Source organism: Anarhichas minor, unplaced genomic scaffold (assembly GCF_050575085.1).
Source record: "Anarhichas minor isolate MPS153535 unplaced genomic scaffold, ASM5057508v1 ptg000025l, whole genome shotgun sequence".
Taxonomy (NCBI): domain Eukaryota; kingdom Metazoa; phylum Chordata; class Actinopteri; order Perciformes; family Anarhichadidae; genus Anarhichas; species Anarhichas minor.
Window position 1 is genome coordinate 2253210 of NW_027466471.1, and position 17427 is coordinate 2270636.

Consider the following 17427-nt stretch of genomic DNA (forward strand, 5'->3'; position numbering starts at 1 on the left):
TTGATGTTGATCTTTTTAAAAAGCTTGATCATCAAAAAGCATGGAGGGATTTTTGATTCCCGTCTGATATTCCAGTCTCATATCAAGGCTGTTACCAACCACACTCAATTTAACATAAACACCTGAGTGTCAATAGAAACCAACTTTGACTACTGGGGCACACACACTTGATTGCAAAGGAGTCCAAGACTTGTTCCCCACGGTAGAAATTGGCCCCCATGACGTTAATAGTATACAGTATATCGTATACACAAATCTACAAATAATACATCTGAATGTGGTCGTCTACTACCGGTAGACTGCGTTTGCAACAGTTTGCTAATATTTCTTTGACGTCTTGTACATTCTTTGAAGGCTGCTGGACACTGTCCGACTTGACCGCAGCTTTGTGTAATCAGCCCTCTGCTGCTGCCACCTAGTTTCGTGCACTTTCCAGATGAGGCACAGTTCATCTGGAATGAGCAGAGATGCTGCAGGAAAAGGCCCATCACTTTACAACATCACCAGCAGAGAGCACTCTGGTCATTTCAAAAAATCCACCCAATCTGCAGTGAGCCTGAGCTGCCTGTAGTGGGCTGTCACACACCAGGTCTATCACCACAACTCATGTGCTCTCATCAGGAGTCTTCAAGTCATGTAAGAAATAGTTTGACGCTGGAGATAACACATCTTTCAACCCAAAAGTAGACTACGTGGCCTGTAGAGATGCTGATGCTGCTGCTGGATGGCGGGGCATTAGAAAGACAACTGGCCTGCGTCTGTGGAAAAATGTGACTCTATTGACTACACACAAAACACAACGATGTAAGTTATGAGGCTGATGGAGTCCTGCCAGGGACAGTTGCAGTCTGTTCCACGCTGCTGGTCTGACCTTGATGATCAGACCGCTGATTTTCCAATTCCCCTGCAGGCAGAGATCCATAACCCATCACTGCTGTGGAACAGGGTCAAATCCAGCTTCAGGTCGGACAGATCTCAGTCTACTGTCTCAGTCTTAATTCTAAAGACATTGGATCTCACTTAGAGATCAATTGAGATCCAATTATTGATCAAGGGGTGACCCGTATACTCGACTGTTCACTAAATCGATCTAAGGAGCCTAACTCGACTACAAATCTCAGTCTAATTATCGCAGTGACGGGAACATGTTGGGATGAAACAAAGGATAATTCATCATTTATTAATAACAACATGGCACTATCAGAGCACTCACAGCAGTATCAGAGCACTAGATAGATTTAGGATTGAGGATACTGTCAGCTATGGGAGGAAATAAAAAGTTTGGTTCCAGTTATATTTGCTGGTGTAGTTATTATAGTAAAAAATGCAAACTATCATTTTATTCCAAAAGTTCCAAATTCCAAAAGAAAGCAAGGGTAGTAGGCAAAATATGAAAGCCTTGGTGGGCAGTGGATGGACCTGGTTGTGCCTACCATGGACTCTCTGATCATTTCATTGGTATACTATATACAGTATATGGCTATACTCGCATTCTATTGGTCTGGACTCTCCGGCGCTGAGCTTCCGCTTGCAGGTAGAAGGCTGCAGCAAAGTCTGGGCTGTTTGCTGCTGGAGTCTGAGGTGAAGGAGTTTCTGGGGAAACCTGCATAATAATAACTTTATAAAAAAGTATATATCTTCTTGCTGATGGTGGTCTAGATTTATTAAGGTCACATAGAGGCATCAGTATTAATTCAAGACTTATTCATAACTACAGTATTTCAGAATTCACTCACAGTAACTTTAAATAAGTGCATTTACTTGAATGCAGTTTTCCACCACTGCAGCTTGGTGACTTCATTTATAACATGCATAATCATAAATGTTAATATTCTACAAACCCAACATGCATTGTGCACGGCAGTACAGAGCGACAAGAATAAAGAGGGAAAAGACAAACTTAGTGGAAGATGAGGTGTAAAGGCTATTCTACATGTCGAGCACCTCCCATTCCCCACTATGATCCAGTGCAAATGAAACTGCCTATACAGCAGTTTCCTTTGCATGGGGATACTGCAATATGTAAAGCCAGACATGCTGCATGCAGAGAGTTATTGTTGTTCTTTCTTCTGTCATGCTCATGAACCAGCCCTCCCATCTCTGCAACAAATCTCCCCCTTTGGGATTAGCTTCAAATGTTTAAAAGTCTGCATATTTATGACAAGTCCCTGAGCCGTTCTCCAGTTGTTTTGTCTCCATTCCTTATCTTTTGTGCAATCATTCCTGTATAATAATACACGAGTCAAAACAGAATATGTGATGTTTTCTTCATATTTTCACCAGAGCTTGAACATGAAGGCTTGAGCTGCACCAGCCGACACACACGGCTGTTATTTATTGACGCCATGTGGTGCTGCCCATACAGGAGCATGGGGGATGATGCCTGTACTGCATTCCTTCCTGCTGCAAAACATGGACTGACAATCAGCGGCCCTGTACTTCAATGCAACAGTATGAACCCTATGACTCCATAAGTCATGCAGTGTCTGCATGCTGAGTGGTTCCTTAATGCTATAAGAAATGGAGTGACTGTTGGTCTAATTCCTGCATTTCCTTTGTTGTCCTCCAACCCCTCCCCTTCCCTTCTCCTCTATGTTGTTGTTGTCACATATTCTATAACGCGTTTCATGTGAGATCTAGTGGCCAAAGCTCAAAAAACAGATCTACTTTGTGTTTTCCCCATTCTTCTTAGCAGCTTTCTCTGTGATCCGCCATGGACATACTGTAATACACAATAGCCTAGTGCTGAGTTAACTCGTCCACATGACTGATTTCTCCTCCTGACAGACCGGTTTGAACCAGCCTGCAGCTGAAACTAGCCGAGCTCTCGGTTCCACACCCAAGCCACCACAGTAAGCACCATTAAACTTCCCTGAGCTCATAGAATTTCCAGTTGAAGGACTTCCTCTTAATCTGTCTGGCTTTGTTTCATTATGCAACACTGATGCATTATGGGTTCTTTTGTTTTTCAATGTTAAAAAGATACACATCATATAACTCTTGCATTTGAGCAATTGGTTTTGTTGTGCTGCAGAAGCTGTGATCGGCCGACAGGAACAGTCTCTTAAACGTAACCGCGATGACGAGAAGTGTTTTTTTTTTTTTCCTTCTTCACAAGTAATGTTTTCCTCTGAGTCTCAGCAGCAGCCTAATAGTGTTACTGAAAGTGTTTCCGACTGTCAGTCACACCTTTTAAAGAGGGACGAGTCAGTTCCATGGCTCCCATGTGTCTGATTTGGGTTAAACGATGCGGAGGCAGGTGCCAAAAAGTACCTTTCATGTCATTTGGATGCTGGATGTACTAACGTTAGAAACCAGCTGTTCTTCAGCAATAAGCCCACTCCGAACGACACCGCTGCCAGCAGCATTACTGGGGGCCGAGCAATCGGCCTGTTTCCGAGAGGGCACAGGCTCTGAGCGGCCGTGTTCCATACGGGCACTGGATCGGAAGGGCAACATTAGTCCAAAGCTGTTCTATCTGAAGAAAATCACAGTTTGGTCAATGCGTCTTAACAAGCTTTTTATTCAACACTTCCAGCTAATATTATCAGAAATAGCTACTTTTGTGAAATACAGTTATTTGCTTAGTTGCAAAGAATTGGTTGAGAAGATTAATATCACTCTTTTGTGTGAGAGTGGTATCAATTGTATCCAATTCTTGACAAGAACCCAAGACTCAACACACGAGGACACTCAGCGTGACATTGCCTTTCAAACGGTGTATTGTCTCAGATATGTCAAGACTCCTTCCACAGATGACTTGTTCCTCCCTCCGGACTCTCTGATATGACCTTGCCCTCCCGCCACGATGAACAATGGGCCTACTTTCAACAGGCTCCAGCACTTTCCTTTACACGGCGCTGGACCAAACCCCATCAATTGATGTGCTTCTCTGTCGTACTGTTAACTTAATGCGGGGTCAGCACATTTGACCGTCTCACATCCATCCATTTATGTAGCCGTTGACAAGCACGAGACTGTGGTTGTGGTGGAAATCTCCCCGTGTCTGTGTGAATTCACCGACTAAAACACAGACAGATTTGATAAATAAATGAAGCATAAAGGTTGGGTTGAAGGGGTTAAAATGTTTGGAGAATATGAACTTACAGTTTAGTTTGTTCATTTCGTTTTTTGGATTTTACAAACCAAACTGTGTGAAAAATTGTGCGTGGAATGACTACACACACGTCTAATTCGGGAATATCAAATGCAATATATCACCCAGGCTCCATTGAGACTGTTTCTGCCTTAAGTGTAACAGGATGTTACAGTGCCTCAGCACTGAGTCACTGCTTGTTTGTTGGCGCAGTGTTATGGTGACCCAGCCAACCTCGCAGTATCCTCCCTGCATCTCCACCTCCAGCCACTGACTCTCTTGTTGCCCCCACTGTATTGCCATGGAGACAGTAAGATATCTGAGCCCCTGCTAAGCTGTCACCAGCGGCGTATCTAGTGTTTCCTCACACATGGGTGGAGAACCCTTTACATGCGCTGCTCTGCTCTGCAGGCTCAGCTCGTGATGAACAGAAAGTGTAACAGTGTAACTAGGCGTGTGGGTTTTATAGCTGTTTTGGTCTCCATGCTGATCTGAGGTATGAAACGTGGAAATAGTACTTGATCCATAACCGTCGAGCCTTTGCATGATTGTTACCACGTTTTACCGCATACATCACTAAATGAAAACACACACTGCACTTAGTTCTATTTTACATGTTGCAGAGATAGTTCAGACCAGGAGAACTTGTAGAGTCTACGGCCACACGGCCCCGTACTTCAGCATAGTGGCACAAAGGTAAATGCTAATGTAAGCATGCTAACATTCTCACGGCAATAATGCTCATATATGATGTATGTTGACTAATATATACGAGGTTCACCATCTCATTTAACATAGTTTCGTCATAAATGAAAGCATTGGTCAAATTCAAATTTGGCTCGAATGCTGGCCCAAGATGAAAAATTAAGACCCCCCCAAATTTTTGTCAGCACCAGAGTGGTGGACTGACCGATTGCATTAACATCTATGAACACGGTTAGTGTTGATGTTATGAAGCAATTATCTCCATACAGGAACAGTAATCATATATAACAATGAGAAATGTGTGAGACAACAAAAAGCTCTCCGACCACCTTGTAGACCAGTGACCTCAACATGATCCGCCTGATCCAGTGGGGCCTGGACATGCAGGTTCAGGATCCTGACTGGGGAACATCGCCTGGACATAAGTACAGTAGATTTGCCCTTGGGCCCCTGTGGTGCAGTCAGCTGTGAGCTAAGCAACAGTAGCCTGATTGAGCCGGTTTCAGTGTAATGGAGCCTTTGCCCCTGGTGGGTTCAGCGTTCAGGCAGAGGTAAGAGGAGACATGAACTCCACTTCAGGGGGTGCAAGTGTTACAGCTAGATCTATTGTGGATCTGATGCTGCTCACGTTGAGAACATGTACCACTCCAACCCATCCCATTTAACAATGTGGTGATTCCAATGAAGCCTTTGTGGAGGTTTCAAAAACAATTAAAGCTGCGAGCAGCGATGAACGGGCCCTCGCAATCTGCAGTGCGTCGGGGGTGCCGGCGGGACTCCGGCCTGCGCGGCCGAGAACGTCCGCGACCGTCTGACGGCGCGTCCGCGAGTGAGACGGATTTAATCCCGCGTGGACCGCCTGATGCTGGAAATGATGCTTTGCAAATAGTCCGATGCTTCCTGTATCCTCTGCCTGGCACTACAGAATGTGTGCAAACATGCATCATGTGTCAAATGTAAACCACATTGTGTAAAAGTCATGTAAATCGGAGGTGTTTATCACAAAATTCAGATTTCCTTTCGCCAGCAGGTGGCGCTGTGAGTATTAGGGGAAATTAGCTTGTAGACATCCTCAGGCCATGAGTGTTATCAAGCATGTGAAGTTTGAGACTGTTTGGAACAAGTCCTGCTGAGTTACATCAGCTTTTTTCATGGGGAATCACGTAAAGTAGCCGCCCGCTACGGCTAAACGATTCCGTCAAACGTAAAGCTTTTGATAACTTTTAATCACAACGGTCTTGACATGGTACTGACAAAATTTAAAGTGAATCTGATGAAGTCCCTAGGAGGAGTTTGTTAAAGTATAGCGACTAGAAATAGGCCAAAATCTATTGAAAAATGACACATAAATGAAACTGGACGACTTCCGGTAGGGTTTAGAGCATGGTCCCAAGAGACTTATATTTAAGTCTCCATAGGATACATGTGCCTATCAAGTTTCATACATGTAGCTCAAACGTAGCGCTGGGGCTGCTCTTTTTGAAATCTTGTAGGGGGCGCTATAGAGGCAATTTAAAACGGACGATTAAAAAAATCATATAGAATATTTCTTCCAATGACCTATGACACATGTACAAAGTTCCATGAGTTTTTGAGCATGCCAAGTCACTAAACCATCAGCTTCCATTTTCATGGCGAACGATGCGTTGCCACGGCAACAGCGTTAATCGAAAATGCACAATATTCATGATAATGCATCATCAATGTCTTAAGGCTATCCGTACCAAATTTGAGACTCATCAGGTTACCTGGCTAGGAGGAATAAAGAAAAGTATAAAATATGACATTTCCTTTAGCCAGTAATGTGAGTTGTTGAAATTTTTTCAATTGAAATATGGTCAAGCTTGAAGTAGCATCATGCATAAGACGTTTTGTGCGGATTGGATAATGTACCTTGGAGTTATAAGAACTTATTTTTTCATAAACAATGAGGCAAAATGGCCGCCACGCCACGTCAAGGTTCTTCAATGAAAACTCTCGATTTTGATAACTTTTAATCAAAAAGGTCTTAAGAGCATCCTGACCAAAGGAGAAGTTGATCGCATAAATTCTCTAGGAGGAGTTCGTTAAAATACGAAGGCTGAAATCGGTAAAAAGTGACAAAAAGCACAACTTCGCGGGTTTACTGTAGCGCCCCATAGTGGTTGAATGCAATACAAATCTCAGGGTATGTTACAGGATGCGATGTGCACATATGCTGAAAGTCTGGTAATTTTAGGACAAACGGTTGAGAAGTTATGCGTATTGATATTAAGCCACGCCCCTAAGAAGTTTATTGGTCCATATCTTGTAAACGCTAAGAGATATCAAAAAGCTTTTGATAACTTTTGATGATCTAGATCCACAGCAAATGTGGTAGTAATCAGACCCAGCATGTAGGAGGAGTTGGCAAAAATGGGTTTTACACTAAATTCAATATGGTGGAAAATATAAGTAGGCGGAGCTTAGGGGTTTGAGAGGCTTTTTTTTAGATCTAGCGGAGTCGGACATGTGTGTAGAATTTCAAGTAAATCGGAAATACTGGCCGAGGGGCGTCGCCGGTCCGACTTGTAGGGGGCGCTAGAGAGCCATTTGTTTACACAGAAATATGCAAATTTTGGCAGCAGAGTTTCTACACCAGACCTGACAGGGGTGCAAAATTGGTGAGTTTTCATGCATGGCAAGTACCCCTACAAGCTCCATCCCCACAAAAATAAAAATAATATATATAATCCTTACAGTTTCAATAGGGCCTTGGCAGGCCCGACGTTGTCGGTTGCTCGGGCCCTAATTAGCACATTTTCATAAAACACAAAATAAGGATATTTTTTGAGGCAGCTGTATCACTGTATGTATGTTAAACCTTTTAAAGCTTTGTCTGATATTTACATAGTAAGAAATTCTATGGCACTTTTTTTCTGGGAAATCTGACCCTGATTAGCATTTTACAAGGTCCGGTTTTTAATTGGCTCAACTGGGCCCCCTTCTCACAAAATGCCCTTAATAATACAACAAATTCTCTTAAAATACATGACACCCACAGTGCCTCCAGGACCTGTATTTTCCCCAAATGACCTTTCCTTCATGTGCTAATGCTACACAAACAGCTTGCCAAACAGACATGCTGGGTGTCTGCTGCCAGCCACAGATTCCTGGTAGGTCAGATATATACTGAATGAATGAAGACATGCATTCTCTCACTACAACCACAAAGCCTGCGGTGACTCAGTATTCACCGTTATTAGCAGTGCATGTAGTCGCTCACTAAGATGCCATGAGTCATTTGCTTCTGTTTACTGGTATTGAATGTTGTAACAGCTGTTGTTTGTGTCCTCGTTATAACTCCAGCGCAGTTTCTTTTTTCATATTATTTATATTGTGTTTAACTGGAATAGGTAAGTGGGACCAGTAGATTTCTTTACCATACAGTGAATCAGTGTTCCTCATAATCCTAAAGAGGGCATACCAAGGGAGCACTGTATGACATGCAGAGCATGAATATAGCAGCAAGCACATCTGCTGTAAGGATATAGTAGAGCGCTGACGACCTGAGCAGAGATTGAAGTCTCTCTCCCTCTGTGTGCGTTGTTAACAGATCTTCTCCTTGCTTTGTTGACATAGCCTTTAGTGCATGTATGTGCATGTGAGCGTGCCACATTTGTTAGCTCAGAGCTGCTCTCATATTGCAGTTACAGCTGATAATGCCATACGCTTAGCACGCCCTCCAAGTTCCTCCACTGGTGAACACCCTTAGACCTGTCAACTCGTGTGCCTGAGTGATATATCTGGCCTCCGTCCCCCGAAACAATAAAACAGGACTCAAATGGGGTTGCTGAACCAATCCAGCGACCCAGAACTTCCATCATTTTGACCCAGAAGAGAGTGGCATCTAACTCGAGGCAAGGAAGTAAATAAACATAGTTCCCAAGATCTCCAACTGTTCCTTTAAGCACACAGTAGAATGAGACACAGCTATTCACCCTCCATTTATCTATTTTCAAGGTAGACACTGTCGTTTGGACCCCAGGGCTATTCTGCTGTCATGTGATTTATTTTGAAAAGCAGTACCAGGTTTTGTTGTTTTATGACTTTCTGAGAACACCAGTCCTAATACTTGCTAGAAGGAAAATAGATAAAGACAAAGCATTAAGAGAAAAAAACAGTTCAGGGAACTGTTGTGAATTACTTATGAACTATAGGTCTAACAGGACTTCCATTATTGATAGAAAACATTGGCTCACTGATCGATGTAAGGCTCCATATCAAACAGCTGTAAAGCTATTTATGTGTGACTAACTGGTAAAGAAAGAAGATGACAGAAGTAAATTCCGTGTCCCTTTTGTTATGATAAGCATGAATGCTTGGTGTGGACTGGAGAACAGGGTCAGCGGCTCAAGGCCCCGGTCTTCGTCTACCCGCTGAAGCCTCATTGTGTGTTGCTCGTCTATCATGCAGCGACTTTGTGGTCATAAATATGCGGTTTCCACCAGCCGACACTTTCATTTCTTTGTGTCTCTCCAGTTATATCTGCCATGGCAGCTCAAGAGAGACGGGCATCTGTGGCGACATATTGTTCTGACGCTGTCAGTGAGGAACTGGGTATTGTTTCACCGCAGACTCAGCCAGGATCTTTGCTTTAATGCTCCACTCAGCATTTACAGCCAATGCCGCATGCCGAGCATACGGACTTCATTGTGCAGACTTCTGGGGGGGAAACGATACACTTCCTGCGTCACTTATGGCCATTGACCCTGACTTTGACTTTTTTTTCCATATAAGGGACTGAGCTGTTGTCACGCTTGTAGAAGGGTCAGCTTCTTTTTCTTAGGAAGGAATGAGAGTTACACCAGCATGAGGCTGACACTTGTTTATCACGAAGAGTCGCCTCTCGAGGGGGAACGCCTTGCAGCCTTATCAACACAGATCAGCTGGACTGCATGGGCCGCGGTTCAACCCCGCTTGTAAACAGAACTCACTAACCTTCTACGTCAAAGCCAGAATGGGAAACATTTATTTGTAGCACTGCTCACTGGCAAAGGGAGGTCGGTAGCAGTTTGGGGAACGGTAGAAAAACACACACTACATGACAAAAAAACTCAAAACTCAAGTTGATTACAAAGTAAATGTCACATCAAAAACACTATTTGAAAATAGCATTTATAACATAGTTTATAACATGTACCTCTACACTTTAGCGCTCCAGCCAGTGTAAATGTCCCAACAGGAAAAGAATAGGAATAGAGAGCAGATTCACAATTTTATTGATCTTATTCTTGATTCATAGAGTTGCTCCGTGCCTACAATAACAAACCAAAAGACACAAGTGACTCACATGAGCTGAGACAGCATGCCTTGATTGTCACTTTGGTGTTATGCACATCTGGGGGCCCTGGTAATAACATCCTGTGATATACAAATATACGACATATCATCATACATGATATGTGCATGTCTGTACTGTTGTGGAATGTAACTAAGTACTTTATAATGCTTTATACTTCCACTCTGCTACAATTCAGGCACAGATACTGTCCTTTTTCACTCAACTGATTTGGACAGTCACTACTTTATACATGAACAAAATGCTCAATGAGTGTATTAAGATGCTTGGATTGAACCACCCAGGAGTATATACAGTAGGTCTATAGCGGCTACAGTAAAGGTCTTTCTTCTCCACAAAGTGTTTATCATTGAAGTACATTTTGTTGATAATACATGTGTATCTGTATGGTATTTAAGTACATTTTAATGCCACTTGTGTAGCCTAATGCAGTGCGTTTACAATGTGATAGTTCTACTTTTACTTCAGTTTTTATGGATTTATAGTTGAGCGAAGAGCTTTTTTTTTCAACATTGTATTTTCAATAGTGAAATGAAACTACTCCTAATGTTTTAGTGACAGCTGGCAATTGCCGGTGCATTTGACATGGCGCATTATATCACAGTGCTCTATAATATCTGTTTGTGCTTATTTGTTTACTTCAGGGAAAGAAAGGCTTATTTGCACATCAGTCAGACTGCCGCGCGTAAAGTTTGGAGAGCTGGATGGGTGTGGGTGTGTGTGTGTGTGTGTGGGGGGGGGGGGGGGGGGGGGGGGTTCTGCCTTCAGAGACTGCTGATGTCACAGCTGTCCCGGCAGAACGAACCTCCCACAGCTCCTATAAATACTCTGAGGCTCAGCTCTCCGGCGCACACTCACTCCTTGACTCACTCAAGCCTTAAGCCGCTCCGGCCGCAGAGTGCGCATCCCTAACAGCTCCTCCGTATCGAGTTGCGGGGCAACGATCGGAGCGGAGAAAAAGCACACAGAGTCCCCAACTGGACAAAACGAAGACAAATATGTCGTCCTACGTCTCCTCCGAGTGCCGCCGCGTCAGCCCCTCCGTCCGCGGCAACAAGTTCGACACGGCGCACCGCAAGAAGGCCGTCGCCAACATCTTCGAGAACGTCAACCAGGACGCGGTCATGAGGCTCTTCCAGAAAACGGGCGACGTGAAGGCGGAGGAGAGAGTGAGGAGCATCTTCTCCTACATGCTGGACCCGGAGGAGACGGCCCGGGCCCTGATGGCTCTGAAGCAGCGGAAGAAGGATAAGTTCCTCCAGATCGCGGGCATGGTCCGGCAGCTGCTCAAGATACGTTGACTGTGTTTTAACAGTTCTTTATTATTTTTTTGGTCGCGTCTCTCTCTGTCGGCTCATGTCTGAGCCGAATGTGAAAAGAAACGCTCCCGATATGACTGGGTCACCGCCGAGATGCGGTCCCACCTTTTCGCATGGAAAAGGAGCGTTAGGCGCGGAGGAGAGTACCGCCGGCCTCCCGGAGAGGGGGCAACACGTAGCGGCTGTCGCGTCGTGGACGGTACGGCTGTGACAGCGGAGAGTCCCCCTCCCGGATGGAGGAACTGACCGGGAACATGGAAGGGCACGCACGTCCTTTCCCCGAGACTTGATTTCTATTGATGCGTTCCTGTGGATGCCTGACTGTGAAGCTGCCCCCGTGTACAAGGTGCACGTCGCCGCGTCCGATGGCGGTGCACAGCTGCAATCTGAGACTTTTATGGTGCCGAAGAATCCGCCCACACGAATGCCTGAACACATGCCTTGACTCTCAGCTTCACTTTGTTCTATGAAAAGGACTCGTTGGTATTCACTAATGTGTTATTGTCACACGATGATTTGCATTCATGATGTGTTCCTCTGTGCATCTTTTTCTAAATAAATTATTGAATTGTTTATATGTGATACCTGGTTTGTCCTTATTACACAAGTCATTGACATTATAGGTGATTGCGTCATGTTAAGATCCTCCTGTTTTTATTACGGCGGATTAAGCCGAGGCTGAATTATTATAGGTGCATCACAGTGGTGTTGACCTTTTGGATCAGTGAGGCAGCAAACTGTGAGGATGGACTGCAAGAGCAAACAAAGGAAGAACAAAAAAAAGCCCGTCTTCAGGAACCCTCAGACAATAAATGACTGCAGTGTAGGCTTGCAGCATCAAGGTGGAAATACCTTTCTAACTCTGGACTTGTTTGGATCCAAAATGAAATGACTTATCAACATGATGTTTTGACATGAAACCTGTCCAACAGCCTTTTTGTCAGTCATAAACAAAACACTAAGGTCAAACAATACACAGCAATATAAATGGTGTTAGTCTTGACTTCACGCCTGTGACATTTGGTGGAGATGAAAACACTGCACAGAAGTGTAACAGCTATTGTGCTGAGTCGTGTAATCGAGGAGTAAAAACATGAATAAAATAGGCATAATGATGAGCACATTTCTGCCTGTGTTGTCAGGCAATCTGATGTAGCAGAGAATATTTTAAGGGCACAGAGTTCCTCATGAAAGAGAATGTGGTTAACCTTCATTGGGTTTCCCCCACAGCATTGTGCGTGTGCCTCATCAGACCAGTGCAAACCAGTTTAGCCCTGTTCAGGCTGGGAGGGTGGGGGCTGGACGGCTTTCCCCGCACAACATGTTTGTGCCGGAGTCCATTTAATCATCCCCCTGCTCTCCAGATAAGAGCCCTTCTAAGTAGCATTAGACGAGTGGAGGCTTCCCTCCCTCTGATTCTTCACTCCCAAGATGAGCATAACTGATCCCTTCATCACTGCAAACATCTACGTTGTAAAACTGCTGCATTTCACAACCATTGGCGCGTAATGTTTCATCACTAGCTGGGTGTGTGTGTGAGGGTTTAGCTGCAGACGGTGGATGCTGATCGCCTCTACCGGCTCAAACCAGTTCCCTGCAGGTTGTTGTGCGTGGCAACACCTTTGTGTGAGACACGGGAAGCTCCAGTATCAGTCACCCTGGGGTGCAAATGACTTGTAGCCTAGATGATCTCAAATTAAATTGTTAAACTGTTGCTCAGAGACCATTTCTAAAGATGAGGTAGAAAGGGCTTTATTGTACTGGTAAAATCAAATGTAAGTAAAAGGTATAGAATAATGCAAAGTAACAATAGCGTGTATTCTCTTCAAATTCATGGCAGTTAAATCATCACTTGTGTTTTTGCCAAGAGTTAGATGAGAAGCAAGAAGTAGTGTGTATACTAAACTAACCTGTGTTATCTTAATACATATTATACACACAGACACTCTCGGCTACAAAGCGAATAAGCGTATTTACCCAATATGTGAAATTTTAGCTCTAAAGGAATTATGTCTACATTTTCAAAGGAAAAACAATAATTTATTATGATGTTTTTCCAGATTTCTTTTTTTTTTTAAATAATAATCTTCAGCCGAGGTCAAAAGGTCCCAGTCCCCCCCCCCCCCCCCCACCCACCTTTTGATTTACCACTTTATCACAGTTTGTTAAACATGCGTCTATTTCTGCTCTTTTATCTCTCAGCTGTCCCTTTGTGTTTGGCTCGTGTATCTCACACCAGGCGGCTTTTCTTTTTTTTTTTATTGGCCCCTTTTCCTGTTCAGGGCTATCTAATTGTTAAGAGGGAGAAAAGCTAAATATTCAAGGCAACTGTCTTGCCTTTGCTGTGCTGGCAGCCGTGTGCAGCGCTGGACGCTGTCCTCTCCCACCCTCTTCCTGCCTTTCATCGGCCTCACAAACGGTGACTGCTTTGATGTCAACAGACACTGTGGCAGACAGTAACCAGAGAGAGAGGAAGACACAGGGTGGAGGTGTGTGTGTGGAACAGGGTACATTAACATCATTAGAAATGTAGCGTGCTTGAAAGGTTAAATATTCTTCTTCTCATACACGCTGCCGGTGGGGGTTTGATAAAGAAAGAGAAAGACAAAGGCGAGCTGGATCAGTGATTACCGCACAGGGAGTGGCAGTCTACCCGATTCCAGTGCAAACTGGTTCAAACCAACGTCTGTGATGAGGAACTAAGCATGAGCTGTACACACGGAGGCTTAGGATTAGTCAGCTTTTGGCTGGAAGATCCTGCTGTAAAATCAACAGCCCTGGATACAAGTCAGGGTCCTGTTTGATGAAACCGTGTGGGCTGCAACACTTGGCCTGTCTCACACTAACAAAAGGCTCCTCTTCATTCTATATTCAGCTTGTTACTTTTCTTTATAAATCAAGCCTACTGCCGCACCTTTCCAGAGAAAGGCATCAGAGAGGGATCCAAAAGAGAGAGATTGACCTTTGCTGTCACTTTTCGACGGCACGCTTTGGAAATTGTATTTCCATCTTGTACAACAACAACTACATGTTTCTTTACTTGTTTTGGGAGCTTAAAGTGAGAATTGGCAGATTAGGCTTTACATGAAAGAACATGGCGGTTGTTCATGAAATGTACACAAAATTGGAAAGATCTGCTGCCTAGAGGCAGTTACTAGAAGGAAATCATATCTACTGTGTGTTTTCACATTAACTGGATTAGAGCTGATACGTGTTTTGGGAGCTGAAAGAGAGAAACGGTGCCTTTAAGCGGTAGAAGGATGGGAACTACAGTTCTTCATCAAAAGTACATGGAAGTGAATTGCAATATTTCATGAAAAAGTGAAATCTGCTATTTCAAGTCAGCTATGTGATGACAGTTATACATACTGTGTTTTTGTTCACATCCAGATGTGAGAGTGTCTGGTGCAGAAATGTGTTTTGGGAGCTAGAGGTTAGAAGTGGTGCCTTTAGGCGATACAGTGACGGAAAGACAATGAAAGTGGAAAATCTGCTGTTTAGAGGCAGTAAGAAAACATTCCTTCACATTATCCTGTGTTGAGTGTTTCTAGTGCAGACATGTCTTTTGAGAGCTTAACTCATTACAGTGATTACACAAAAGTGAATGACAGGATCAAAGGTTGCAGTGAATGACTTTAAAGTGTGTCACAGTCAGAACCTTCATAATCCTCAAGCACACTTTCCCTCATCCTCAATGACAATGACTCCTATAGTGTAGATTGTGTTTGAGATTTTTACTCCAAGCACCAACATATTTTCTCCACTACATGTCAAAAGCAGCTGGTCGGCTGGACAGACAGATCAAAGGTCAAGGGGTTATGATGATGTAAGAGCCATACAGGAAGAGGGTCAACAGTGTGAGCGAAAGAAGAATGCAGGAAAAGAATGGTCACCGCCTGTCTGTTTGAAGCGCCGGCCTGTCTGACTCAGGCCATGTCCACACTACTCCGTTTTTACTCCGTATTTGCTACGTTTACACTGAGCAGCCACACTACGCCGGAGTTTTGGAGCACCCTAAACGGAGGGATCTGAAAACTCCGGCGAGGTTGGAGGTGTTTGAGAACTCCGGGGTTGCGTTTGCGTGTGGACGGTCGGATACGGATGTGCTTAGAAAAAATTACGCCCACACCCGTGTTCGCTACTGGATTGGTTCTTGGCAACCATGACGTCTCCGTCCCTGTTTCGTCACACTCACTATCACATGACCCGTACCCGGAAGAAAACAAACTGGGCTACCAGCGATTCATTTCAACATGGATAACTAATTGCAAGCGTTGCTGCTAGCACAACAGCTAGCAGCAGCTATGCAGTAAAAGTCTGCATTTCTGTGGAGGAAGCAGCTGTTATTGGAGTGATTAGCGAGCGGTGTGACCGGCATCAGCCCTATGGAGCAGCTCGTTGTTTTTAGATTCTAATGAGAAGACATGCTGCTCTAACGTTTTACTTCTTCCGTTTGGTAGCCTTGAGAGACCTTAGTCTGTAAGTATGTATTTATGGAGCATGAAAAGATGTACGTAGATATATTCTATTCGCGTGTTTAGTATAACATTTGTGTTGTATTAAATGCTAATCGCGGTTAGCATTTCTCCATTGGCGGTAATGTTAAAATTAGCTTAGAAGCTAGCTAGGCGGACATGTTACATGCTGGCTATATCATGGATTGTTGTTTTGTATTCGTGTAATGTGTATAGGGACAGTTCGTAAAGCCATATTTCATATTGTGCTTCCACAGTTTTACAAATAAAGATTCACACTGAAGTCTTGAAACTCTTCTATGGATTCCATGGTCTTTATTTCACGGATCTACTGTTAGCGATCTGCTAAGCTTTCCTGCACGAAGGAAGAGCAGAATAGAGTGAGAGACGTGTGTTGACCACATGTATAGACCCATATTCTAGTAAACGTTTACGTGTAAGTGTTGATTTTAAAGTAAATTTGATGTGAGAGAGATAGACCCGCACCGCTGTAATGCTAATCGCGGTTAGCATTTCTCCATTGGCGGTAATGTTAAAATTAGCTTAGAAGCTAGCTAGGCGGACATGACGTTCAGAGCTACTAGTGAGAACAGACATCAACAACACGGAGGAAACGAGTGAGAGACCACATTGATGGACCCATAATCTAGTAAACGTTTATGTGTAAGTGTTGATGTTAAAGTAAATTTGGAGAGAGAGAGACAGAGCGAGTATTTTTTTTTTTTTTAACTAAGCAAGCAATTCACTTCCTGTTTACACCGTCACGCGCATGCCCAGTGTAGTTAATGGTCACGTGCTGTCCGCCTTCGACGGCTGCCGTGTGGACGCAGATCAACTCGAGAATGATGCTGAAACTCCCGTGTGGACGGAGATCGTTTCTATTTGACAAATCTGCATCCAAGGAGAAACGGAGTAGTGTGGACAGGGCATCACAGCTCTTCCTACAGGAGCCCCATGTGTTTAGTGGCATCATCTGGATTAGCTCAGGATTGAAATATAAAAGAAAACCGACTGAAACGCATTCCTCAGAACAAAAGAAGGATTCCTGGAATTTGGCACATTTGCATTTTCTGATTGTCTTTGTGCAGATGTCATTTTCTACGGAGCAGAGCTGGACAGTCTGGGGAATTTCTTTATTGTTTTTGTGGAATGAGTCAGTGCATTGTGCATACTTGTCCTCGCTATGTGTTTTGCGTCAGTGGGCTGCTTCGGAGGTGACTGCTGCCATCAGTACGGCACCCACAGGGGGCACCCTGACACTTCATCCGTCATGGCTGCTCTGGGCAACAATGCGGTTTGCGACAGAGACCCTTCCTGTCGCTGCGGCTGCTTGTCGTTGTGACAAACTGGATGCCAGTGATGACTACGGAATATTGAGTAGAAAACATTTCTATAAATGGTATGTATGGCGCTGTCGTTCCAAAGAAAAGGAAGAGTTTCCATGTGGTCTGGTTGCAAGATTAAATTCTTTCCCCTGAAAACTGGTCATGCTCTCCCATTCTTTCATTATAC

General features: G+C 44.0%; 1 protein-coding gene across 1 annotated transcript; it reads left to right on the plus strand.

The window, feature by feature from the left end:
- Positions 1-10960: 10960 nt before the first annotated feature.
- On the plus strand, positions 10961-12013 carry LOC142957331 (transcriptional and immune response regulator-like). Its single transcript, XM_076099068.1, has one exon. It carries the CDS (start codon positions 11120-11122, stop codon positions 11420-11422), a length of 303 nt encoding a protein of 100 aa, XP_075955183.1. The 5' UTR covers positions 10961-11119; the 3' UTR covers positions 11423-12013.
- Positions 12014-17427: the final 5414 nt, after the last annotated feature.